This window comes from Lepisosteus platostomus, chromosome 4 (assembly GCF_059453375.1).
Source record: "Lepisosteus platostomus isolate fLepPlt1 chromosome 4, fLepPlt1.hap1, whole genome shotgun sequence".
NCBI classification, from domain to species: Eukaryota; Metazoa; Chordata; class Actinopteri; order Semionotiformes; family Lepisosteidae; genus Lepisosteus; species Lepisosteus platostomus.
Genome location: NC_142614.1, coordinates 61,246,394 through 61,272,765, shown reverse-complemented (window position 1 = coordinate 61,272,765; position 26,372 = coordinate 61,246,394). Strand labels below are relative to the sequence as shown.

Genomic DNA, 26,372 nt, shown 5'->3' with positions numbered 1-26,372 from the left:
ATTCACATCTCTAAAGATTTAACCTGGACTGTGAACACCGACTATCATGAAGAAGGCTGTGCAGCGCCTTTATTTCTTGAGGTGCCTCAAGCAACGGGGGATGCCAATACATGTGTTGGTGAACTTCTACCACTGCACTATCGAGAGTGTCCTCACCAACGGGATCACCGTGTGGTATGGCAACACCTCTTCGCGAGAAAGAAAGGCACTGCAGAGAATGGTCAATATGGCCCAGAAGATCATCAGCTGCGGTCTCACAGAGATTAAACAGCTCTATGAGGACCGCTGCCGTGGTAGAATTCTGGCCATAACAGAGGACGGTCACCACCCCGGGCATGAGCTCTTCACCCCACTGCCCTCAGGCAAGAGATATAAGAGCATACGGACACTTACCACTAGATTCTTCAATAGCTTCTATCCACAAGCAGTGAGACTGGCGAACACATTTAGCCATCCCCCTCGGACCACACCTACACCATCACCATCTACCTCTTTATGATTTCTTATCTATTGCACATCTCCAGTCATTGTTTACACGTCTGTATTGTTTACATTCAAACTGTCTACATGTTTACTTGCACATTGTCTATTGTTTGTTTGTACATTGTCTTGATGCACTGTTTACACTTTGTTTTGTTTTTTACACTTGTTTTACAATCGAGAGACTTTCTGTAAGTAAGAATTACATTGTACCAGTACCGGTTACATATGGCAATAAAGTTCAAGTTCAAGTTCAGCACGTTTAGAAAGTATTCATCCCCTTTGATTTTTTTCATAATTGATGTTGCAAACTCAAATAGAATATGTGGTTACTAATCTTTTCAAACAATAGTATAAAGTCAAAGTTACTATGATACTTCGTTTTGAGCCAAGGTTTTCTGCACCTAATTTCCTCGAGATATCATGCTAAAACTTGAATTAAATCCACCTGGGACAAGTTCAGTTGATATGATCTTAGAATGAACATGACATAAAGTTCTCAGTTAACAGTGCATGTCAAAACACAAACTCTACCATGAAGATCAGGGAGTGGTCTGTACAATAGGTAATTATGGAATTGTGAGGAGGCATAGCTCTGGGAAGGGGTTTAAAACATATCTAGGGTGAAAGTTCAAGAAGCACAGTGAGGTCTATCATTAAGAAACTATGAGAATATGAAACCACCTGGACTTTTCCAAGAGTAGGCTGTCCTCCCAAACGAAGCAACCAGACAAGAAATTAGGCCTCATGGCCACCTTCTTGCAGGTGGGACTACCACCCCTGTTAGGCGCTGTGCAGCTTGACAAATAAGTGAAACAACTGGTAGCCATTTAGGTCAGTATGGATCTTCAAAAATAAAAAAATAAATGTTTCTTTGATTTGTGGTATAATTAGTCAAACAAGCTGTTTGAGAGAATTCTAACAGAAATTCTCTCATAACATTTTGTTTAATTAGCAGATTTACAGTAAAACTATTTTCCATTATTTGTTTTGATAAAGCAATTTCAAAAGACTCGCTCTTCTATAAAAAAACTAAATGTTAACATAAAAATCCCAGCCTTTAAGTAAAAAATACCTTTATTTTCAGTAAAACAAAATACTCAAGGAATGAAGATCAAGTTTATATTACATGAAATGTATAGAACACATACAAAAATAAAAGTACTATTCAAATCAGATTTATATTTATGAAATTGAAAATGATCATTAAAAGATGCATAAATTCTATAAGCAGTAAAAGAGCCAATGTTTCATAGAAATATATTGACTGTTGTTGTCAAGAAAAATATTTTTTATTTTTAAAATGATACTTCTGCAGCATAGCAGGTTGACATCAAAGACAAAAGAAAGAAAACCATCACAGCAAGATTTTAAAAGGATATCCATCTTCTCTTTATATACTGAGGCATTACAAAATGCCACAAATTCGTATTTGAACCAATAGCATTTGCTGTGTCTTTAATGCCTCTCTGTATAAATTTAAAAGTGGCACATTTAACAGACATTCCTTCATGCATTTTTTCTTTTACTTTCCATGTGGCCGGTTGAACAAGTTATTCTAAATATGTAAGGTTGGCAAAAGTTTGTTTCCATACCAAAGAATGCATTATTCAGTTTATCAAGGTTTTGTTCAGCCAGCATTGCCTGCATTATGCATTTCACAACTACAGAACCTGTTTTTCACATGAATCTGAGAAGGGAACTTACCCAGCCATACCCAAAACCACCCCATTCTTCTCATTTAAGAATATTTTCTGAAAAATTATAATTCAATAATAAGCAGTATCTTAACATTATCGCTAGTTTAGCTGTCTGAAAGTTTTTTTACTGACTTGCATGTTTGTAATGACACTTCCGGTTGTTTTTACAAATTGCCTGCTGGATGTAATTTTAGATGATTTATAAATATATAAATACAGATGCCTTCAGTATTCTACAGAAGGTTCCTTTACTGACAATTTATTTTTTAATGTTTTATCAGAAACCCTCTTTAGACTCATTTCACACATTTCCAAGGCAATGGAGCTCTGAGCTAGATTTGGAAAGCTGGTCTTCCTGATGATCAGCTGATCCAGAATCACTCCTTTTCCCTCCCAGTACACCAACAGGACCTTCACCATTGGTTTGAGAGCCGCTCTTTAGCGATTGGCTTCGGCCACTGGTACTTGCGCTGGATATTCTCCTTCTCTGCTTATGAATACCATCTCCTGAGGCCGATGAGCTCAGAGCAGATGGACGATCAGCAGTGCTCTGTTGTTTTCCTGGTTCTTCTCTATCCTTTGCACCATTCCTCAGGGATTGTCTGCTACTCCTTCCACTTTCACTTGGATGTTTGAAGTATGCTTCCTCAGCTCGACTTTCTTGAAAGAACTGTGGTTTCTGGAGCTCTGTCTGTGTTGAAAACACACCATGAACTGGACCACATGACATTACCCTGATAAGACACAGTCTATGTTTCTAGTCCCGATCTACAAAAAACCCACAAAGCTTAAAAAAGGCCTTGCTATCTTAAAGAATAGCATTTCCTTAATTGAAATGTATTATGATACACATAAGAACATAGTAGCATGAAGGACATTTCATTTTAAAATTTAAATGAAGAACCACCACACAAAAAAGCCAGTGACTACTATGCATACTTTTTAGCTGCTAAGATGACAAAGGCAGCTTTTCATAATGTAGCAAACCTTTTCCTCAAAACATTAATCTTAAAAAGACTGTTAAAAAAATGATACAGTACATATGGTAAATTAGTGACTCATTAATTGCACAGCACTTGAAGGCCATGTGACTGACTGGCCAAGAAGACAGACTCAGCAGCCTTTGTTAACAGCAATCTTGTTTTCCAGACGCCTTAATTAATTTCAATTGGACAAAATCTCATTATATTCTTCGATATTTTTCATATTTCAATGAATATCACCATTCTATTTTCTCAAATTTTACAGTTTAGGTACACTTTTGGAACCAAAGGTAAACCTTAAATTATGAAAGATTCTCTATTATGTCAAAAAACCATACCATTCCACACTCAGTTTTACTGATTTAATTATAAGCTTCACCTACCTGTATTCCTGAAGGCATTTCATCTCTCTTGTGTTCAGTCTCCTCACTGCCTCCTTTTTTACATGTACCAACAGTAGAAGAAAGCTGAGGGACTCCCAGTGGTCCAAAATCAGACTGGTCAATTCCTGCCATAGAAGCAAGCTGTCCTAGACTACAAAAAATATATATTTAAGAATTGATATTATATATAATTTTAAATAATTGTACTTATTGGCTCATAGTAGTACACTGGACAATACAAATACTACAACATGTTTGTTAAGAAGCTCACAATATAAAATAATACACAACAAAGTAAAAATAAAGTAAAAAAACTAAATGCAAAGTAAACTTACCTAGTGAAACCAAGAGTAAAGCTAAATTATTATTACATGTTGGGGTTATATTATACCAATATGGATTGTGTAATAATTAATAATAAAATAACCACCTACCATTCAGTACCAATTAGTAAATTAAATATAGACCAGTAAACTAACTCAAGTCTACAGTATCTGAAGAGCTTTGCAGTTTATGCAGAGCCCTAGGGCAGGGTAGGAATGTTGTTTCTGCAACTAATTGTCCTCTGCAACTAACCACCAATGGGAAGTCTGTTGATTAAGATACATGGGCCTTTGGATAGCCTAAAATGACAACTATGATGAGGTATAAAAGGAAACCTGGTGTTAACTACCCCTAGCCATCTATGCTGAGTCTCTTCACTTTGAGGCACGACATACAGTTAGGCAGAGTGGAAGATGCCCAGCAAGGCCAAGAAACAGCAAGCCAAGAGATGAATGGCTTGTCCAGGAAAAGTAAAATCTCCTGATTAGGATTTGGACCATTTCCATGCAATAAATTCTTAAATTATATGAAGCCCACTCAGCCAGTGCCTTATCCAGGAGCAGGACAACCTTAGAATTCAAATCTAAATTTCACCGTTTTTGTGTGTGCTGAGTACTTTTAGATCACACAAGTCCTAGAATTCTAGACTCGGTCAAGTCTATTTTGGACTGAATAAATAACCAAAAAAGGCTATACAGCAATCATACAGGATGACATTAAGATGTCAATATTTCAGCAACAGAAAGGCAAAGCAAAGGTCTCAACTGAGCAATGTTATGCAGATGGGAAAACAAAATCCTCTTACCAGCAAGATACCTATAAAGTGAAGACAGCAGTAGTATCTTATATCTTATATGACATGCTGTAAAGCCGTTCTCAGGAGACACAGCTTGGTGTGTTTTTATAGCCAGGTGAATCGTGTACTAAAAGACCCATTAAAATACACTTTGAATCCATGTTAAAGCACCAGCACAATACCAAGGCTTTTTGTACACATTATTAAAAAGACCAAGATGAGAACTATTAATAAGAAATTGCTGCACTTATTTTGAACAATTTACTTTAAGATTTATATATTACAGCAATAGACAAGAGTTAATCAATTTATGGCCCTTCCAATCTGCTCTTTAAAATGCTACATTTATCCTACCAATTAACAATTATTAATAATCTAGATTTCAAGAAATATAAAAGGTGAATGTATTCAACATAATATTAAGTACCTAATTTATAATTAGGCATTTCAAAAAATAATAATCTCATCATATTGTAAAGTTTAAAAAAAAAGTTTATAGGACTGTTCAGTAGATTAACAAGCAACTGAACAATAAGTAGTTTCAATCAAGGTATAAGTGATTTATATAAAGTATATAAGATATACTTATATACTTAAGCCACAATAGTAAAAGGAAAAGCAAACAATTCTATGGAACTACATATATCATCTGGCAGCCATCCCCAAGTGCGTATAAAGTGACATATAATTAATTGCTTACACTTATATACTTATATAGCGCTTTTGTGGATACTCCACTCAAAGTGCTTTACAGGTAATGGGGACTCCCCTCCACCACCACCAATGTGCTATCAGTGGGGAGGAGAGTAATGAAGCCAATTCACAGATGGGGATTATTAGGAGGCCATGATCGGTAAGGGCCGATGCGAAATTTGGCCAGGACGCCGGGGTTACACCCCTACTCTTTTCAAGAAACGCCCTGGGATTTTTAATGACCACAGAGTCAGGACCTTGGTTTTACGTCTCATCCGAAGGACGGCGCCCGTTTACACTATAGTGTAGTGTTTACACTATAGACTATAGTGTAAACAGTCACTATACTGGGGCATTAGGACCCACATGGACCGCAGGGTGAGCACCCCCTGCAGGCCCCACTAACACCTCTTCAGCAGCAACCTTAGTTTTTCCCAGGAGGTCTCCCATCCAGGTACTGACCAGGCTCACACCTGCTTGGCTTCACTGGGTTGCCAGTTGTGAGTTGCAGGGTGATATGGCTGCTCCTACATATAAATGTAGGAGTTTTGCTCTAGGCAAGCCTTTTCATATTTATGTTATTCTATAAATTATTTTGAAATTTATGTCAATTTCATTTTGAAATTACTTTTCCCATTAATTGCAAATGCTCTTCCTGACATTGTTCAGTGATGTGAGAAAACTTTAGCAGTCTGAGCACTAATCCATGCACTTAGAGAAGAAATTCTAATGAGCACTCACTATGACAAGCAATAAAGACTGTCCAGAACGACTATTTAGGGTGTGAAAGATTAAATGTTTTGGCTGATTGCCGGTAGTCACTTCAGAAAACAAAGGATTAAGCTGGCCTGGCCTTAATATGCAAAACATGTCCGTCTTTCAACATGCTCTAAATAACTGAATCTAGGTCATGAGAGAAAGAAAAACAGTTTACACTCTGAAACACCCTTTTATGCAGTTAATGGCTAACCCCATCAAAATACATTGAATGTAAAATACTGTATATTTCTGGAATAATGCTGGAAAAATGTTTGAACTTAAATTTATAATGAAACACAAAATAGTAATATACTATTATATACTACCAAACACATACCCAAGTATTCACAAGAAAAATAAATATTATTTAGGCAATGAAATACAACTACTGGTGATAACTGAAATTCAAAGACTGAAAAGGCTAAAGTTGCGACATAGAAGCCAAGGATACAACCAAGAAATCATGCTCTTTTAAAACTTTAAAAGGAGGATGCTATTTGGCAGCTGAAATATGATTCCACTGAAAGCACACCCCTCCAAAGCAACAGGGTGGACTCTACGAAGACTGTTGTTGGAGTACTCAGAGAGTACCTCAGAGCTTCAGAGTGTACTGTACATTTCAAAATGCCTGAAAACATAATATCTCTATCTGTGTAGGGGACGTTTTATATATCATTTTGCAATGTACATACTCCTTTCTTATGCAATATATTAAGGTATATCCCATTTATTAAGTAAATAATATATACATGTATTTCAATTATTATTAATGGTACCAAACCAGATACAACAGATTAAAAGGAAGTTCCTATTTTTCTCTCATGCTGTCACATTTCTACATTTTACCAGTTGTTAAAACCGGAGAAAAATATACAGTAGTTACGCACAGTACATTTCTTAATAGAATACATAATATTAACCCCAGACAGATAGAAGACCCTATCATTTAAATCAGAAGAAACATCATTGAATTGATGAATAAGTAGCATGTTTCAAGGCAGGAATAGATGTAGCACGTAACTATAAACATAAGAAATATTGTTCACCAACTGGCACCTTGAATTTAAATCATACTTTGCTTGCCCAAAACTTTGATGTGATCCTGTAGTATTGGTGAGTATCATTATACAGATTATAAAATGCTTTACATATAAACTTCTTACCCCGCATCTTTTAGAAGATCCAAAAAAGCATGAAATTTTTTAAAGGATGTTTCAATGCTCTCTAACACAGCTTCATCTTCAAGTACACTAGATGTTACTGATTGACTGTGGAGGGCCTCAGACAGAGAAAGGTTCATATTTCTTAATCGCGTGTTTTCAACTTCTAGCTGCAAGATACAAAAGAAGAAGAATGAAACATCCTTCCAGAGTACTTCAAAAATCCTCAGTTAAATTAAAACATATTAAAAACACACATTAAAACAAAGAAAAACATTTAATTTAATTTTTAATAATAATTTAATGAAAACAAAAAAATAATTTAAAGATTCTGCAGAATATCCAGATAACAACAGTCAGGATCAAGCTAATCACCTGAAAGTCATCAATTACCCTTCAGTTTCAAATCTGCAATCAACAAAGAATGGTCCATTTTAATTTTTGTTGCATAGCAAGAGATCTGTAACGAGATCTAATGAGAAAAGCAGTTCAGCCCATTAAGTTCAGAGTTTGGGATGTATCGTTAGCTGAAATGCCAACCACCAGAATAGTACTGGCTAGGAGACTATACAGAGATTGAGATTAAAATGATACCCATCACAGTGATAGTAAGGCTACCTACATGGATCACTGTATAACCAATGAGCATTCAGACCACCACTTATTTCAACACTAAACAATAAAGAGAGCTGCAAAGTGATGATATAGTAGGATGCATACACTAAACTTCAACCTTTCAGTGGAACATATCAATATGTGGAGTCCTGTGTTTAACATACTCAAATTGCAAGCTAATAGAATAGGTGAATAGCCAGGTCTGTACATCAGATGTCTGAGAATCAATTATCTCACTTTCTTCTTCTAGCAATGGAAAAAGCTGCACCTTCTCCTTCAAAGACAGAAACTTACAAAGTAATTGAAATCTAAAGGGATGCAGTTTAAATTTAGAAAATGTATAAGTTCTTCTATTTGTAGAAAATTGTGGAATTCAAATGGCAAAAGAAACCTCACTTTGTTATATTATTTGGCATACAGAGAGTGATTCCAGCTGGATAAGGCCTTTTGTTTTATGTGAACAGCTTAGCCCTCCTCGTCTTTATGACACTGTTGGGATGTTTATCATGGAAATAAGCAGAGTTCCTGAGTCTTGGTTTTGTATAAGGCTGGGCTAAGGTACTCATGACTGTTGTAAATAATCTTTGTGTTTTGTGTTTTTGTAAATGAAGGCATGTATGCATCTTTTAAGATGCTGCTTGTTCTTTTACCCTGAAACTACGCTATGCAAAAAAAACTACATAACCACAGCTGACACTATTTAGCTACAAGGCAGCAATGCTAGCCACTGCACAAACCCTAATGTATATTATCTATTATGTTATAAATTACATATACAGTATATGATTTAAATTGAATTCCTAAAACATTTTGAAAAAAGAGCAAAAAATCGTATTGCTGCCACTAAGGACTGCATTGCCATCTACCATTAAGCATTACTTTGCGCAGAATTAGAGAGCATACAGATTCGTACAGGTACCTCAACCAACCGAGCATCTAGCTTGGCTCTTGCCCTTTTTTCCTCCTTTAGCCTGAGCAAGCACTCTTCCAAATCCACCTTCACATAAAATAGAAACAATGGGTTATTTCAGGGATACATTTTTCATTTACTCATTTGGTTGATGAATTAAAGAAGTAAAATTAATAACTTCATTGTATATGTACAGTAGCAAAGATACTGTACATGACATCTGATTCCACATGGATCCAGAAATTGTTTTATAGAAATGCAAAAGAAAAAGGATTGCAGTGACAGATTGTCACCTAACTTTTATTTACTTTTTTATACTTGATATGTAGTGCATCAGTAAATACTAAGTGAAAGAAATGGTCAAATTAAAAATCATCCGTGAATAAATATTGAAGGAGTTTTTTAATATTATACTTCTATTCCTGCGAATATTAGAAGCATGATCAAATTAAAACGACAATACTTAATACCTGAAGCTTAATCCTTGTACATTTTGTATTTATGAAATGTTGCAGAAATTCAGTTGATAACCCTGCAGTACTACTTTGACAGTATGTTCTCAACCTGTTTTCTTATGTTTGAAGGCCAGGGGGAAAAGAAATCAATTCTAGTTCATTCTTAGAAACTGACTTAATATTCAGAAGTATTTCACAAACATATTTACAGCTTGCCTTAAAAAGTAATTAAGTTACTATTGAATTTATGGAAAGTTTTTTTAAAGACTAATTTATGGTCTCTTCATGGTTACAGTTCATAATCACAAAATATACTTTTAACAATAAACAAAATTCTGCTGAAAGTCAAGACCTAGATGACCAGATTTTACAGTTACAGTACTTTTATTTATTTTTAGTTATTTTTCCTGAAAGGAACTGATCTGTTTACACACAGTAAATGTTTTCAACCCTTACAAAACAATTTGCCATGGTTCTCTTGGAGAAAAGCTTTATACCTGTAATCGCTTGTATTGCCGGACTGTGATTTTCTCTGGAGTGCTGGGCACTTGCTGACTGATTGTAGAACAGCTAGGCTCTTCAGATTCAGACTCACTTTCTACTGTGACCTTTACAGGACTTCCACCCTGAAAGCACAGATCAGGAAAATGTCAGTGAAGAACTTAGAACTTGCTTGATTTAGCTTTTATTAAATTTTTGAGTATATGACAATTAAAAAATACCAAAGTCAGTGACCATAGAGCAAAGAGCTGTGGTCCGTCTTTATTCAGACAGCTGGTTAGACTAAAGACACTATTATCATAACATTGTAAACAAATGTGTGACAGACCAAGGAGAACACACTCACAAACTCATCCATAAAATAACCAGCAGTTCTGCAAAAGAAGCATTAAAAGCAAAAAAAAACTAAATGAATAGTCAACTTAACACAGCAGTCTGTTTAACCAGAAAATATAAAAAAGAATTCAGTTCCAAAGTAAAACGTTCTGGATTAACACAGATTTAATTGAGTAATTTTGTTTTGGTGGAATGTATCTCATGAATATAGATTGCTTCTTAATACAGGACAAATCAGTTGTCAGTTTATTAAATTAGTTGTCACTTTATCAGTCACAATCAGACAACTTGACAGAGTGTTTGTGAGATGTGCTATGTGACAAGGGCCGTACAGGGTGAACAGGTGACAAACAGCTCAGTTGTCTCTGACTCACTGCTCTTCAATCACACACTTAAATAAATTAATACAATTAATTTATTTACATAATAGCTTTTTTATATTGTATAAAATATTAAATAAAATACATAAAGCCCAAAAGTTAGCCACTGTTTGAAAAAAAACAAATGAAAATTAAAGCAAATAATTGTTACATAAATCTGTTATATATTTCTTTAAAAAAAACTGTCAACCTTAACATTAAATGAAATATTCTAAAAATAAACTGTTTTTAAATGGCACACAGAGTACAAGAACCATGTATAGCTGCAGGTTCAGATGCCTATCTATGGGCACATGACATGAATGTTATTCTGCTTTTTAGACATACAGTATATTCTCTGTGGTTACCAAAAGCTTAATCGACGCAAAATCTTTTTATTTGCATTTATGTACATTTCATGCAACAATTGACAGTGTCCTCATATGAATAAGTGTCAAATCTATTTTATGATGTGTTTTCTCTTTCAACTTGGAAAATGTGGAGCACAAAATAGCACTCCTTGCCTTGGCCCCAACTACTGCCACCTAGGGCTTGCCTGGTGTATTTAAAATGTGATGTACAGTACTTCACAAACAAGAGTTTAGCTAAATTCTTCCCCAGGAGTCTAGGCAACATTTTAAATTACCCTAGTTATGAATTTGCAATGTGGTACATGATGTTTTTTTTGTTTGTGGGGTGACAGTACAGGACAACAAACAATCCTTCTGTGTCCGTGTTATAGCTTGCCTGCACTGATATAAATGCTATTTTTCTGTTTGTCTCCTTCTGGCCAGTTACTGTACAAACTTTATATGCACTAGGGTCTCAATATTTACGATGTTTCAATGCAGAGAACCTTTGTGAATAGCTAAATCTGCATATATCAGAAATAAATAAAAAAATGATTGAAGCAGTTCAAGGAAGAAAATATAGATGTTAAGGCCTGTCAAAGGTGTTTGCTTCTCATTTACACAACAAAAATGACAGGCTCAAATTAATGCATATTAATTATGTAAATGCAAGATGTGGAAGTGTGCAATCTCATTCACTTCTTACTTGTGTAGTTCATGCCTAATGTGGAAGCTTCCTACATCAGGAGTACAGCAAAGTTTACCTGAATTGGATGGTCTATGAGCACATTTTCTTGATGCAAACCCCGAGGGAAACCCCTGAAAAATTGAAAACGCTTAATACTTAGGACTGTTTTACGGGACTGTCAGAAATCCACATGACAAAACATTTTATGAAAAACACAAGTACAGTTCTCATATGAATAAATCTTTGCTTAAAACAAACTGATTAGAGAGTTTTAAGTGCAATATAAGTGATTTCAAAATTGTGTGGTTACATGAAAACCATCAACAGGTCTCAGGACTGATGAGAAATTCCTAAGAAATACCTAGGCAACAGTACCACACTTAAATTCATTGGTCTTATTCTGTCTTATTTTGTTGGGCTGTACTTTAAGGGAGATGTGCACAGACATTTAATTAATGTGATGTTCCATAAATGTTTTTCTTGCTACATAGCCAAGGCTGTCCAGAATCCTTAGAAAATAAAATACACATATGGATCTCATTAGAAATAAGCCATGTCAAAACACTTAAGGAGTTCATAAACATTCATGATTAAAAAATAAAGTACAAAATAACTATTTACTCTCTGATGTGATCAGCAATTGAATTTTTTATGTGGCACACAGCTACATTAAGTTGCTCACTGAGATTAACCAACTATTTTTGATACCCAGATTTGTTCCAAAAGTACTCAAAATGTTCACAGGAACCAGGAAGTTCCTTAAATTTAAGTAGGTAGCTTCGTCAGCATGCGCACCCTGCAAAGGAACAAGTAAAAGTTTATTCCATGCTGAAAAGAAAAGAAACACAACTTTTCGGCTGTGGAGCCTTCTTCTTTTCCAAAGGAAAGAGTGTGGAGGCACCTGAAGAAGGCTCCACAGGTGAAAAGTTGTGTCTCTTTTCTTTTCAGCGTGGAATAAACCTTTACTTGTTCCTTAAATTTATTAATTCAAATCTATTCACAGGGATTTTTTCTGGAAGCTGTACCCATGAGTTTGGGTAGACCAATACGTTTTTTGGGTTGCGAACATGAACTGGTTAGTGCATGGAAGCTAAGGACAGTTGAGAAGAGAAATGCTATGATGAATGCTACATTATAATGCTATATTATGTACTATGCTATATTATATACTGTATGTAGGTCACTGCTAGTTAACATTGTATGCCAGAGTATTCCTAGCATTGTTTATTTGTCCTTATTACTGCATTCCTAGTTTATTCTTATGACATCAGTCAGGACATTTTGTCTTGCATATTTTTTTTCAAACTCATTGCAACTAGAACTCCACAAAACCAAATAACAGCTTTTATTATTCATTTATCTTTAACTGTCACTGGCACCGTGGAGTTTATGTGCTTTAAACTAAACATATTAAGTTCTTAGGCAATAACTTAGGCTGGTCATCCCTGGGACAGGACAGACTTTAAGAAAGTTCCTTAAACTGAAATAAAGTAGCATATAAACTATTATACATTTGCTAAGATTAATATTGATGTCTAATTTAGTGTGATAAGACAGTTATACATCTCCTGAGAGTTAAGCAGTTGTTCACTCAAGACAGTCTGCTATGACCATCAGAGAAGCTGCCAATTAACAGAGTTCAAATTAACTGTGGTAATGTACTTTTTTCAAAACCCCAAATCTTCCTTTAAAATGTCTGCAACAGTGGGACAGAAACAAATCTATTTAAATGTGTTAATTACGAGATAAAAACAAATGCCTTTTCAATAAGACTTTTTTTAGTTTCAGGTTCTGAATCTGCAGGGTGTTATGACAATTTTAATTAAATTACATCTTTGCCTATTTCACACATTTTCTCTACACAATGCCTAATAAAGAAAACGACAAGCTAAATATGTGCTAATACTGTTACTTTATATTACATATGTGATATTTCCAGATGGTTAATGACAATTTATCATTGTTATTGTGTGAAAAAGTGTGAAATTAAACTTCACACCTGAAACAGCAATGGATTGTAAGTTTCTATTAAAACTGTTTAAGTGACACGTGTCGGCATCAAGCAAGGGGGCAATATCACCGAGAAACATTGAAACAAACAGACTGCCTTGTTTAAAGGGAATAAAAACAGCTATTTGTAAAATTGTGAGCCATAAATTAGTATTTTATTAATTACAAGAAGATAAATGGTGATTGATGTACTTGTGAATATAAAAAAAGATAATAATGAGTTGCTCTATGGTCATGATGAATATGATGAAAGTCACTTTTTCTTCCATAACTTGAAATAATGATGATAATAAAGTTTGGCTGCTCAGCAATCTGCAGTATATTATCTACAGTATGTACAGTACTACAACACTGAGAAAAAAGTTGTGAACCCCAGATAAATCTGGTAACTTCCATCATTTTACCTTCGTTACATTCTACATTCATAATTACCTATTTTAACCAAAACCTGTCATTATAGGGTGTATAATAACCATGTATCCATGTCTCTTGAAACAAAACGATGTATGCATTAGACAAACAATGAGTAATAAAAAGGTACAGCAGAAAAAGCTAGTTTCAATAGCTCAATTAAGGGAATAATTAGAATTAGCTGTTTAAGTTTACGGTCATAAATGAATACAATTAAATAATTACTTGCGTGTTATCCTCTCATGACAGATGACATAACACTGACATAGAAAATGACATAATAATTACGTAGCTCTTAGGGACTACGTTTGGAAGTTCCCACCTAATATAAAAATCAGAAATGTTGTGAATTTGGTCTTTACCGCACAAGTGTGCGTAAACAAGACATTCCACGATCTAAGGAAATCTGAGGACCTCGGAAAATGTTATTGATGATCATCAGTCTGTAAAGGATTGAAACACCATTTCTAAAGATCTGAGGCTCCACCAATCCACAGTCAGTCTACAAGTGGGGAAATTTGAAGACCACAGTCACCCAGCACAAGTTGTCCTACCAAAATCTCTCCAAGAAGAAAAAAAATAATCATCAGGTAAGTTACACGGAGTCCCAGAGTAACATCCAAGGAACTTCAGGTCACTCACATCTGGGCTAATATGAATGTTCATGACTCAACTATCAAAAAACGACTACATTAGAACGGTGTCCATGAAAGTACAGCAAGGAAAACAAACACTGCTCGCCAAAGAACATAGAGATGATCAAAAGGGCTTTGGGGAAAAAAAGATTTCTGGACCGATGAGCAATAGGTAGAACTTTTTGGCCTCAATGGGAAATGACCAAACACTCAAGAACCTCATCCCAAATGTCAAGCAAGGTAGTGGGAGTGTGATGATTTATGGCTGCTTTTCTTGCCATCACTCACATAACCATGAATTCTGAATTGGATCAGACAATTTAGGAGGATAATAATAGGCCATACATCTGTGACCTGAAGCTGAACTGAAAGTGGGTCTTGCAGCAAGACTATGATTGCAACATACAAGAATGACTGCAGAAGAAATTCCCTTTTTTACAATGATCTAGACAGTAGGACTTCAAAGAATGTGACTACTCCAGTGATTTTTGTGACGCAGATAACTTTTTGTCATGCACTTAAACCTACGAGGATTCCTGGCCACTGAGCCGAAGAGTACTGGGGTAGGACCCCAAAAAACATTAAAGCCTTCAACTTCAAATGAAAAGAAAAATCTGTACGACATGGTTAATGATAGCAACAGTGTTAATTACAGTTTCAATTCTCTATAAAATCTCTTACCTCTGTCTACAGGCACGTGCTGCAGTTCGCCAAGGTGTATAGCCAATCGCCCCTGGAGGTAAAGGCTGTGGGACATAAGCAGTAACACAAGTAGTTCTCCCATTTGACGGTGGTCTCCGGGATCCTAAAATATACCAGTTGAGGTATAGCAAAAGTTTTTATATTGTGTTTCGATATTTTGTATAGACTTCATGTGTATCAAACGCTCATCATTTATCTTTAGGTTTAAGACTGGAATCACATCTTTTTTATAATATACGTATGCAAGTTGAAGTTTAAATGGCCAGCTACAGAAAAAAGATCAGACAGGTTCCACAAATCCACTCACCCAATGAGTCATTCATCTTTTGACATACTGCAAGTTTTACAGTGAGCTATAGGAGAATTACAAATACGCAGAGGAGAGGCACATTGTTTACTGAGGTCTGTGCAAGCCTGCAGACTTCAAGGAAGTCTATGGGGTCGATCTGTGACTGAAAGAGTTGTGGTCGACTAATCCAAGCCTTACCCAGGCCTGCACCCAGCCAATTGTATACCAACAGCTAAGGAATCCTAGTCAGCCTGTGACATGGCCCAGGTTCAAACCTGTGATTTCTGTCATTGTGCTCAACCTGCACTCCAAGCAAGATTCTTTGCTGATTATCTTGTTAATTTACATAAAATGAAAAAGACTACAAAAACAGTTTATAAGATCTAGTAAAAATACACTGACCAAGAAAGGGCTGGTGAAGACGACTACATTAAAACTCCAGGAAGCAATATAAACATTTTACGAACAGACATATTAAGGGTCTCAATAATGTTATAAGTTAAAGAAACTGTTTAAATCAAGCCATCAGGAGGATGAAAAAGCTAGATAACTAGTAGATTAAATTACAACGACCACTCTAATATTACTATCTTGCTTACCACATCGTCTCCAAATAACTGATGCAAAGGTGGAAAATAATACAAGAATAACATGAATGACTACATGATTTACCACGTGACAATACAGTTAAGATTTCATTTTCAAATGATTAAACTAAAAAAAAAACTAATGGAGGAAACAAAGAAGAATAAAAAAATCTAACCATAAAGGAAATAAACTTTTAAAAAATCATTTTGCTTCAACTCACAATTTCCCCTGTCTTGGTTCACAATGACTGAGTCAAGAGATGCAATTAAAATTAAAATCTGTTCTTTATCTACTAGAGTACTTGTCACTCTAATAGGCCACAGTACACTGAATTTCACTTATCGAACCCAAAAGAGAAAACACCAAATTAATACATGGTATTCCTAAGGATCATTAATGTACCTATTCTGATAGTCGCCTTTCCTTTCACTCCATTTCCAAGCATTATGGTTCTTTTTTGTGGTTTCTGTCTCAATGATTCCTTAGACGAGGGAGGTTGTATCCACTTGTACTACAACACAAAAAAAGACATTCAATGTTAATAAAACAAGATTCATGGCACGCATTCCATCATCATTATTATAATCACAAATATAGATTTAGCAATTGTAAAGAATTTTTTAAAAAGACTGGTGATCTATCCATTTTCATTAGCATTAGATGAAAGTAAATAGGATTTTACTATCCTTTAGTGTAAACATCACATTTTCACTTTTAAGTACATTTTTGACAATAGCTGCTTCCTGGAGCCCCTTTAATCACAAGATACAAGACAACAATAAAGGAAGAGGAAAGGAAATTTATGACCTGCATTTTTTTCTTTTGTTAACGTGAGCAATTTAATAGCATTGAAACAGATTTGAAACAACTTTAACAAGGCTCCAAACCTAACAATCATGGCATACTTGAAGCTTTCAAACAGGAATACCTTAACAGTGTTCACACAGAAGGACTCAAATGAATTAAGGCACAGAATGCCAGAATATGAATAGAAGTCAATATGTTATAAACTGACAGACACATGATGGCTAAAGCATAGAATTACAGAAAAAAACTTCATGCTGGATGGAGGTTTGAGAAACAGGGGATTCACTTGTCATTTCTGCAACCATCTTATATTGGCAAACTATTGTATATAACTGCAGATTAAAAACTGGAAGAACCCATGTATTAACATTCTAATTGTTGCGTATATTTTTCTATATGTTTAAACAACTACTTTGTCGTAGTTTTTCTTCTATGCAATTTAAATAACAATAGGGTGGCAATTTAGCTAATAAGCTGTGGCAACACTGTAATTTTGTACATGGAATTGCAAATTGAATTCTAACCTGGTCTGAGGGACTCAGACACTACTTTCCAAATGCTCCCCTCTAGTGGAGAAAAACAAGTTCAACCTTTTTGAACACTTTTCCAAAGCTATGGACGGAAAACTACGTGCATCAAACACAGGTCAGCAATGAGTGAAGGGAGGGCATAGCTATGAATCAGAGTGAGTGGTACTTAGGTCTCCAACTTTAATAAAAATTAAACTGACAAAGGCTCCATATGAGTCATGCTTCACATTTTTTTCCTCAATTTCATATTTCATCCTACCACAAAATCTTGTCCACAGATTTCTCATCCATGGCTTTATTTTCCCAATCAATAGTTAGAGTAGATGATGAAATATATTGTCTTCATCATAAAGGTAAACGTAAGGAGAGTTTTGCTGCCAATATGGTAGTTTTTGCCAATTAAATCAAAATTAGTCTGTCCAACATGACATGATACAAAGACACATTTAACGAATGGTAAATTGCTAAATAATTTGTGAAAGAAACATTTAACAGGATTTTTAATATAAACTTTAAACAAGTAATCCAGACTGTCCCTACAAAAAGGCATTCATTTTATATTGTTTACATCTTCTACCTAAACAATTTGGTATCAGAATATAAAAACAAAACTTCAATTTTTCAAGAAAAGAATTCCAATTTCTTTGATGATAAACTTAATCTAGAGAGAACCTCACCTACCTCAGGACTGGTTCCATTAGCATTCACAAGTACTCTCTCAATAATCAACTTCACTAGAGCATTATCTGATGAAAGAAAACATTCATCAATAATGGCCATTAATAATATTTGTAAACAAAATCTGTGTTTAATCAAATTCTTTTTACTATTCCTTCCATAAAGGAACAGCTGATTTTCATATTTGTCACAACAGGCCTCATTTCCATGAAAGGAATTAATGGAACTTACAGTGCTTGAGAAAATCCTCAGGAAAACTCACAGCTACTTTAATCTTTTATTATTGCCATTTACAGTTTTTCTTCTTCACTAATTGTAGTTTCCCACTTAAAACTCAAGTCAACTGGGTCTCATCTTAAAAAACATTCAAGCAGTTATTTTTTTATTTGATTCAACTGAGAATAAGCATATATAGCACACTGTAAAACTATTAACCACAGTGCAAAGTTTTTATATTTTGTTGGCATATGAACTTGCAATCATGATACTTCCGAGTAAATGTTCTGGTCGTGTAAGTTTTCTCAGATATTGAATTTCAAGCCACAGCTCACGTAGAGCTATAACGAATCAACCACGAAGATGGGAAAAAAAAAGTCATGAAGTGGAAGAGAGAGACATTGTCACTTTTATAGCTTCTTCACAGGTCTTGCTGACATTTGAATTTGATTGTTACGATTTAAAAAAGTATACATTACTTATAACTCCATAAAAGATTTAATTATTAGTAAGGATTGAATACTTTTGCAAGACATTTTATATACTGTGCTGTAATAATAGCAAATAAACTAAAAGGAAACACTCACCTACAAGAGGATTTTTCCGAAGATCAAGAACAACTAAGGTTGAGTTGGAATTAAGCATATCCAGCAGTGCTTCGGCCCCAGCATTGGATATCCCACATTTCTGAAGGTCTAGAGCTGTAAAGTAACACTGAAAGCTAGAGAAACCATCCACTGCACTTTCTCTTTGACAACATCTGTACAGTTATAATTTCTGACGACCCTGTTGAATTCATGAGTGGATTACAATATTTTAAATTACATTTCAATCAAAAAACCTCAAGGTGTCTTATTTGAGTTAAAAGAGGGCTGTTTATACACAGCATCCCTTACTATTAAGAGACGAACTATGGACACTTCATGGGTGTAGAATTCAAACACAAGGTTAAATACAAAAACGGATTAATTTTGACAAATAATAAGATATATCATCAGCAAACCATACAAATGTATTTAAATGTATTTTTATAGCTATTGCAGTTAAGTCTGATAGTGTTTGTTACTTGAATACATCTTACAAATACATACTACATGTAAAATGTTTAAATATGACATCTAATACAATACTTCAATTCACATTGAAGGGCAACAAGCAGCTTCCAATTTGGGTAAATACTTTTGGAAAAAAATACTACGTTAAATTGAACAATCTACGAGCTTGTAAATGTTCTCTTTTTTTCTAGGTCTGACCTTTATGCATTCAATAACCATGTGAAAATTTACAAAACCAACTGTAGTTCTCAGACATACATTTCCAGATTATGTTTTTTTATGTCTCCTAATTTGGATTTTCAAGCAACTGTCTTTTACCCAAGACACTACTCACAGAACACCATTCACATTTAGTGAGGCGGCCCCAGTTGCCACCTCAGTAGTGATTTATAACTGGAAAACATGTATGTAAACACAGTACAAAGCTTATTTACTAACACCAACTTTTCTAGGGAGAAATATAGTTTCTATAGAAGACAACAATAAATATATTTTTAGATTTAGAAATACTGATGTAAACATTTGGTTTATTTGACATAATTTTAAATTTTTAAAGCACCTCTCCCCAAAAGTTATGCTACATCTCCGAGAGAAAACTGATAAAATGTTGGCATTAAGATAAGCCATATTAAGATATGTAAAGGTTTTGCTCATTTATTACAACAGTATTTTTACCTTTAAGCCACAGATCTTCTCCTAGAGCATCTGCAAACGCTGCAGACCCCCGATCCCCAATCAGAGTGTTACAGCACAGGCTGATTCTTCGAAGGCCAGTCATACAATCTAGGTCAGGTCTCCTGTACCGGAGGCTCTCAGCCCAGGCCTCGCTGTGCCGTCTGGTTGCCTGGTGCTTCGGAGACGTACAAGAGAATTTATTTTTTCTAAAGAATGTAAATGTGCATTTCACCAACAGTATTTCCCAAAAAATGAACAGCTCAACCAATAAGTACTGACAATAAAGGAGTTACAGGAAAAAAACAACATGTACCACACAAGCCTCTTCAAGTGTTATGTTTTCCTTGTTGTCGCTTTAGTTAGTGCAGTCAAAGATAAGAATTTCACACTTAATCGATCGCAGATATCAACATTCTACTTTCATAATGTACTATGAAACATTAATTTCTGTGGGTTTTGATTAACCTATTATCAGTACTGCTACTAATGTGGCAAAAACAATCTTAATAAGGTTCAGCGGGGGAGCTGCATGCATTGTTTTCATAGGAACGAGTAATGTTTACTTCCATTGAAAATTATGAGGAAAACCACAATGTTTGAGATGTTGAGCCTTTATCAGGGGTGAAGAAAGATAATTTATCCTGAAATGTTGTTTCTAAATTACTATTATTCACACACACAACTACAGTACTAGTGTGGGGTTTTTGCAAGCCACTCAAATGTTAAAATTACCTACTTACTTGTACATGTTTTCTTTTTTTATTTTATGTACTTTTTCTTATTTAAATGTGAAATGTACAATATCTTAATTTAAAATGAGATCTTTATACATGATTATCTGCAATGACAAATTGAATTTTTATCTGAATTAATTGAATTATTTAAACTATTTTTAGACTTTAAAAAAGGCCGATTATTATGTTTTTAATTACAGGAAATTATTCTTAATCTGTATTATACAAAGAATACATCATATAAATGAATGTTGTAGGTATTGCAGGTATTTCTCAAATACTCTCCTCCTCTTCACTAGAGAACCATTAATGAGTACAACATTACTGTGCTAATTAACAAATTTTGCCTATTTACTCAAAAACATCATATTAACCTCAGCACATCAATCACTCATTCCATTTTAATTTAAAGATTCAAAAGTGATCTAAAGTGTTTCTGCCTTTACAAAAGCTAAAATACTCATTTTAAAAATGAAAACAAAATGTAATCTTGCATATGCAGTTTGCTCACAATACCCGAATGACGTATTTTCACTCAAATTTCTCTCAACAGCAAATTCAGAGACTGACATTTTTCCATGTTAGAAATAATCAGGTAACAAAACTAAATATTTCACCACAATATCTGCATTGCCAGAGAAACTGTCAAATTCTTTTGTATTTTCTTGATAGGAACACGACTTTACGCAGAACATTCTCTTCCCGTTATGAAGATCAGCAAATTAGCAAATTACCTTGATAATATTTGCCATGTGTTCTGCTCCTCGCCATGTCAGGTTACAGCCTGTAAAATTAACTGTCTTGATTGTAGAGGAGTTCTTCACACTCTGGCAGATAACTTTACAAAACAGGTATAAATTCAAATGAGGACACAAGAGGAATAAACAAAACAGTTCATTCTCCAGAGATATATCTACTATTAAAATGTGACACAAAATACACAAAAACAAAACTGCGTAATCCATAATGGCTTTATTTACCTTCCAGCCCTTCATCCGCTATAGGGCAGTATGCCAATGAAAGGTTCTCCAAAGACACAGTTTTTGCTAAACCCTAGAGACAATAAGCACAAAAGAAGCAATCAAGCTCACGTCACTTTCACTCATCATTTCTGAAATGAAACAAGATAACTTTTACTTTACCTTCGTGAGAACAACTAAATCTCTTTCTCGCAATGGAAGCCCTTGCAGCTCCAGGGATTTAAGGGCATGCGAAACACTCAGGCAGTCTCGCACCGATTTGGACAATCGAAATGTCATATCCTTGGAACGGAAAGCTGGGATTCTTTTCCTGTAGGTTGATCTATATCTTTCTGACAAATACATAAGTGCGATTAGTGTACTATTGAAAGGTTCCTATATACCAACTACTGCATTTCACAGCCCATTTAAAGTAAGCTTTGGGTAGAAATTTTAGGAAACTTTAGTCACGCAGTCCTTATTACAAAGAGTTAGAATTTGGATTTTAATCCTCAATGATTTACTTTTCTTCATGTCCCATCCACTGTTTTAACTATCTGAATAAAGTGGCCGTGACCAAGAATAATATTCACACAAACACTACAAACCTCCTTCACTAAGACCTGGTTGATAACAGCTTCTAACTGCAACATGATGTAAATGTTTGTTGATAGCAAGAGAATTTAAAATGGGAGTCCAGTCAGCCAGCTTGATGCGATCTCCGTTGATATCTAGCACACCCTGGCATAGGTTTGCCCTGACGGCTGGCAGTGGAACCAAGTCCTGCAGAGTACAGGCATACTCGTAATATGACTCAAAGTCTACAGCTCCTCGGCGCCGGATTTGGACAGTATCTATCATTGTGGACCTGAAAAAACAAAACAAAAATGATTCCACAAATGTTTCCTGTGAACGATTTCAAATCATTGCTGCTGTACATAGACCCTGTACTCCTTTTCTGGGAAGGTTAGTAGGGAATTATGACACAAACAATAACACGTCTACTATATTGTAGTTTAGTCTGTTTCATTTTTTAAAACAAATCAGGATCTCAATCCAACAGCATGTACCTGGTATTTCAAGCTCTGAAATTAATGTGACTGATGTGTGCAGTGAGAACTTATACTGAATATTACCAATACTATTATATTTCAGCAATATTATATCATATTGCTTCGTCAAGTGCAAACATGCCGTTTCAGTAAACGTTATCAGTGTGTCTTAATTTGTTTTCTTTGTACTTTATTCCTATTACCTTTCGTTTTTGAGAATCGAGATTGGATCCAAGAATTCAAATTAGTGATGAAAACTGTCAGGGACTCGTCAAAAGTCAATCTAAATACCCAATATGCAGTACATCAGTGCTTTATCATGCAAAAGCAAACTAATAATAAAACTTTAAATAATATTCAAAATGACGCTGTATTTCCCTTTTCACCTATATTTTAGCACTTACAGCATCATCATCATCATCTACTACACCTATGAGTTATTAATTTTAAATACAGTAGTTATATAACAGTAAGTGTTTTATGGATTGTTATTGAATATCAATTTTTGGCAGAAGAGGCACACAAAGGTACTCGGAGGCAAAATGATTTTAACGTTTCAAATGGAATAATCCCACCAATTGTCCTCCGGCTTCACTCCATCTACAGTACTCGCAAACATTCAGGCTTTCATTTAAACCCGAGCTCCAAAAAATCATCTTCATCTGCGCCACAAAAACGAAATTCTAGTTTAGTTATCCTTTAATTACGCGCATCACCGACCACAAGCCTCATACAGTACCAATTGTTTTGGATAGACCATGAGTTACAATAAAACGAACACGATTATTAATAACAATACTACAAAAGGAGAATAAACCCGATCACCGTGACTCTACCGTTTGCCTGCCTGCCTGCCTGCTCCCCAGAGGAGGTGTGCAATCTCCCTGGTCCAAGCAACCTTTGCGTTCCCTTGGTTTCCTAACCGTCTACCCACCTCACCCCACAACTCCTCCTGCCGCTGCGGTTTGAAAATGGCCACTCGGCCCGGCCCCCAAGTTCCCAGCGCCCTCCGCGGCCTCCCCACGCTGGGAGGGCCGTGCTCTGTTTACACGCACGCCGCCTGCGGCGAGACCAGCGAGCCAGGAGAGCAGGGGATTTTGAATTGTAATTGCTTTTCGATAAGTGCGATGTGTAGGCTGCTTTTTATATAAAATTGCCTCGTATCAAAATTAACCCAATAAAAGTGGATGAATGCGAATATCATGAAGTGATTTTAAAAATGTAGGCAATGTGAAACATTGTACACAAGAAGAAAGCTCTTTGTATACCAGAAGAAAGCTCTAACGGGTGTCATTTTACTTATATTCAGTGGAGGATTTTAAGACTGGAAAATGATGGTGGCATTATGTAACTTTTTGCTGATTTTTGTGCTGAGATGAAGTGGTGATCAAGTTCTGTCAGCCAGAACTTTAATTAAAACGAAACAATTTAATAAAAATACGACATACTCTGTATAAAACACTTTTAATACTGTTTAATATATGCACTGATTGAAATACCATTGCACAAGTAGTTTTCTAAGATTAGTTTTGTGTATTTTCTGCTACAAAGTGTAATTCATACTGTAACGACAATACTATTCGTGTTCAGAAAGTCACCATAAACTATTCCGGAGAAGGAAACCGAGGGAACCCTGGCGTTTTCATAGGTTATAGCTGGTAAATATTTCCAAAATCCGATGAGTTCTTCGACACTGCAAAATGTATTTATATAAAATACTGTACTTTAAACAATGTTTTCAAGTTGCAAAACGGTGGTTTCTTTCAAGTGTAAAAAATATACGGGTAGGGTTGCAAGTTCAGCTCAAGTATTAATTTGGTCGTCACGTAAACTGAGATTTGAGGATTGTGTTGCGCTATTTTTCAGGTTCTGGCACAGGAGTTCTGACTGTAGGTGGGTATCCTTCCACTCCCCCCTCACCTGTCTGACTGGAGAGAGATCAGTGCCATGAGCCACATGTCAATAATGGGAAAGCAGCTCATCCAGGCAGGCAGGATGCCTCTTGGCACATGATTGTCTGTCTAACACTCAACAGCATTTTAGACAGTGTCCTATTGTCTGCGTTTTAATAATAATAATTCCTTACACTTACTGTATATAGCACTTTTCTGGGCACTCCACTCAAAGCACTTTAGAGGTAATGGGGACTCCCCTCCACCACCAGCTATGTGCAGCCCCATCTGCAGCAGTATGCTCACCACACATCAGCTATCAGTGGGGAGGAGAACAGAGTAATGAAGCCATGGAGGAGGAGCCAGTAGGAGGCCATGATTAGTGAAGGCCAATGGGAAATTTGGCCAGCATAAAACCCCTACTCTATTCGAGAAACACCATGGGACCACAGAGAGGCAGGACCTCACTTTTACATCTCATCTGAAGGATGGCACCTTTATTCCATCACTATACTGGGGTATTAGGACCCACACAGACTGCATGGTGAGAACCCCCTACTGGCCCCATTTTCCCGAAAAACTGAGGTGAGCAACCTTAGTTTTTCCTAGGAGGTCTCCCATCCAGGTACTGAGCAGGCTCACACCTGTTTACCTTTGGTGGGTTGCCAGTTGTCAGTTGCAGGGTGATATGGCTGCTACTCCTAGTTTCTACTTCACCTATAAAAATACAACCTAACTTTGGCAACTGCAGTTTGTTTCTTTGTTTCACCCTTATAATGAGGTCACATACTAATTTCTGCTATATCCATTAATTTCTCTTCTCTGTTTTTGGGTTTGTAGCGTTTGCATCATTTTTGCTTGAAGCATCCATTTCTGCTGCCTGCATGTTAATACTGTACAGACTGTAGACGTAATGTATAAGTATCTACATCTGTACATACATTATATATGTCAATTATATGTAAATATTTATAGTATATGTATCTGTGAATACGCACTGCATACATGTACATAAAAAAGAAGAAATGAAAAGTATTCTAAATGCAGTTGTGATCAGAACATAGAGGTGTGAATTAAACCTGATAGACGTGGCACTCTAGTGTGTTTTTCTTTTTGTCTTTCTAGACATCACAATAGATCTGTCCCCACTACCATTATGTTTTTTTTATTTCTGGTTACAACAAAAACTAAGTGGAAAAAATACATGTACACCCAAATACATTTGGAAGCTTAAAGTGTTTAATCGGAATTAGGTGGGTCGTCCATGATCTGTTCAAAATTTATTTCTTGGCTTTTCGTCTTGTTTCAGCCTGTGTTGGCATATATCTCTCTACATTTTGTTCCCTAGATGAAATATCTAGGACAAGACACTTGGGCCTCATACTAAATTCCAGATTCATGACTGTATATGGTAATTTAAACTGTAAGTGTTCAATCTTTTAGTCTGATAAACTCAATTATAACTTTTTCAATTATGACCTGAACAATGCTGAAAATACAACAGATACAGTAGGTTTACTAAAAAAAAAAACCAAAGGCATTAAAGTAAAACTCAGTTGAAACATCTCGATATTTGGTATTGGGACATTTAAAGTGTATTGTTCTAAAAATGGATTAAATCATCATTATGTAAGTCCAGCAGATACC

At 35.5% G+C, this 26,372-nt stretch overlaps 1 protein-coding gene across 2 annotated transcripts; it reads right to left on the bottom strand.

The window, feature by feature from the left end:
* Positions 1-1,539: 1,539 nt before the first annotated feature.
* Positions 1,540-23,811, bottom strand: cep78 (centrosomal protein 78). 2 transcript variants are annotated; one of them, XM_088630163.1, is made up of 16 exons: positions 23,670-23,811; positions 22,390-22,649; positions 21,965-22,134; positions 21,803-21,875; positions 21,557-21,660; positions 20,089-20,263; positions 18,946-19,059; positions 18,146-18,210; positions 16,530-16,638; positions 15,230-15,353; positions 11,569-11,623; positions 9,756-9,884; positions 8,813-8,890; positions 7,282-7,448; positions 3,547-3,697; positions 1,540-2,871 (listed from the first exon to the last, which is right to left on the bottom strand). In XM_088630163.1, exons 2-16 carry the CDS (start codon positions 22,640-22,642, stop codon positions 2,482-2,484), a joined length of 2,157 nt encoding a protein of 718 aa, XP_088486289.1. In that variant the 5' UTR covers positions 22,643-22,649; positions 23,670-23,811; the 3' UTR covers positions 1,540-2,481. The 2 variants fall into 2 exon arrangements, with proteins under 2 accessions (XP_088486289.1, XP_088486290.1); XM_088630164.1 differs by lacking the exon at positions 23,670-23,811 and having other exon boundaries at positions 21,965-22,130; positions 22,390-22,529.
* Between the last annotated feature and the right edge of the window lie 2,561 nt (positions 23,812-26,372).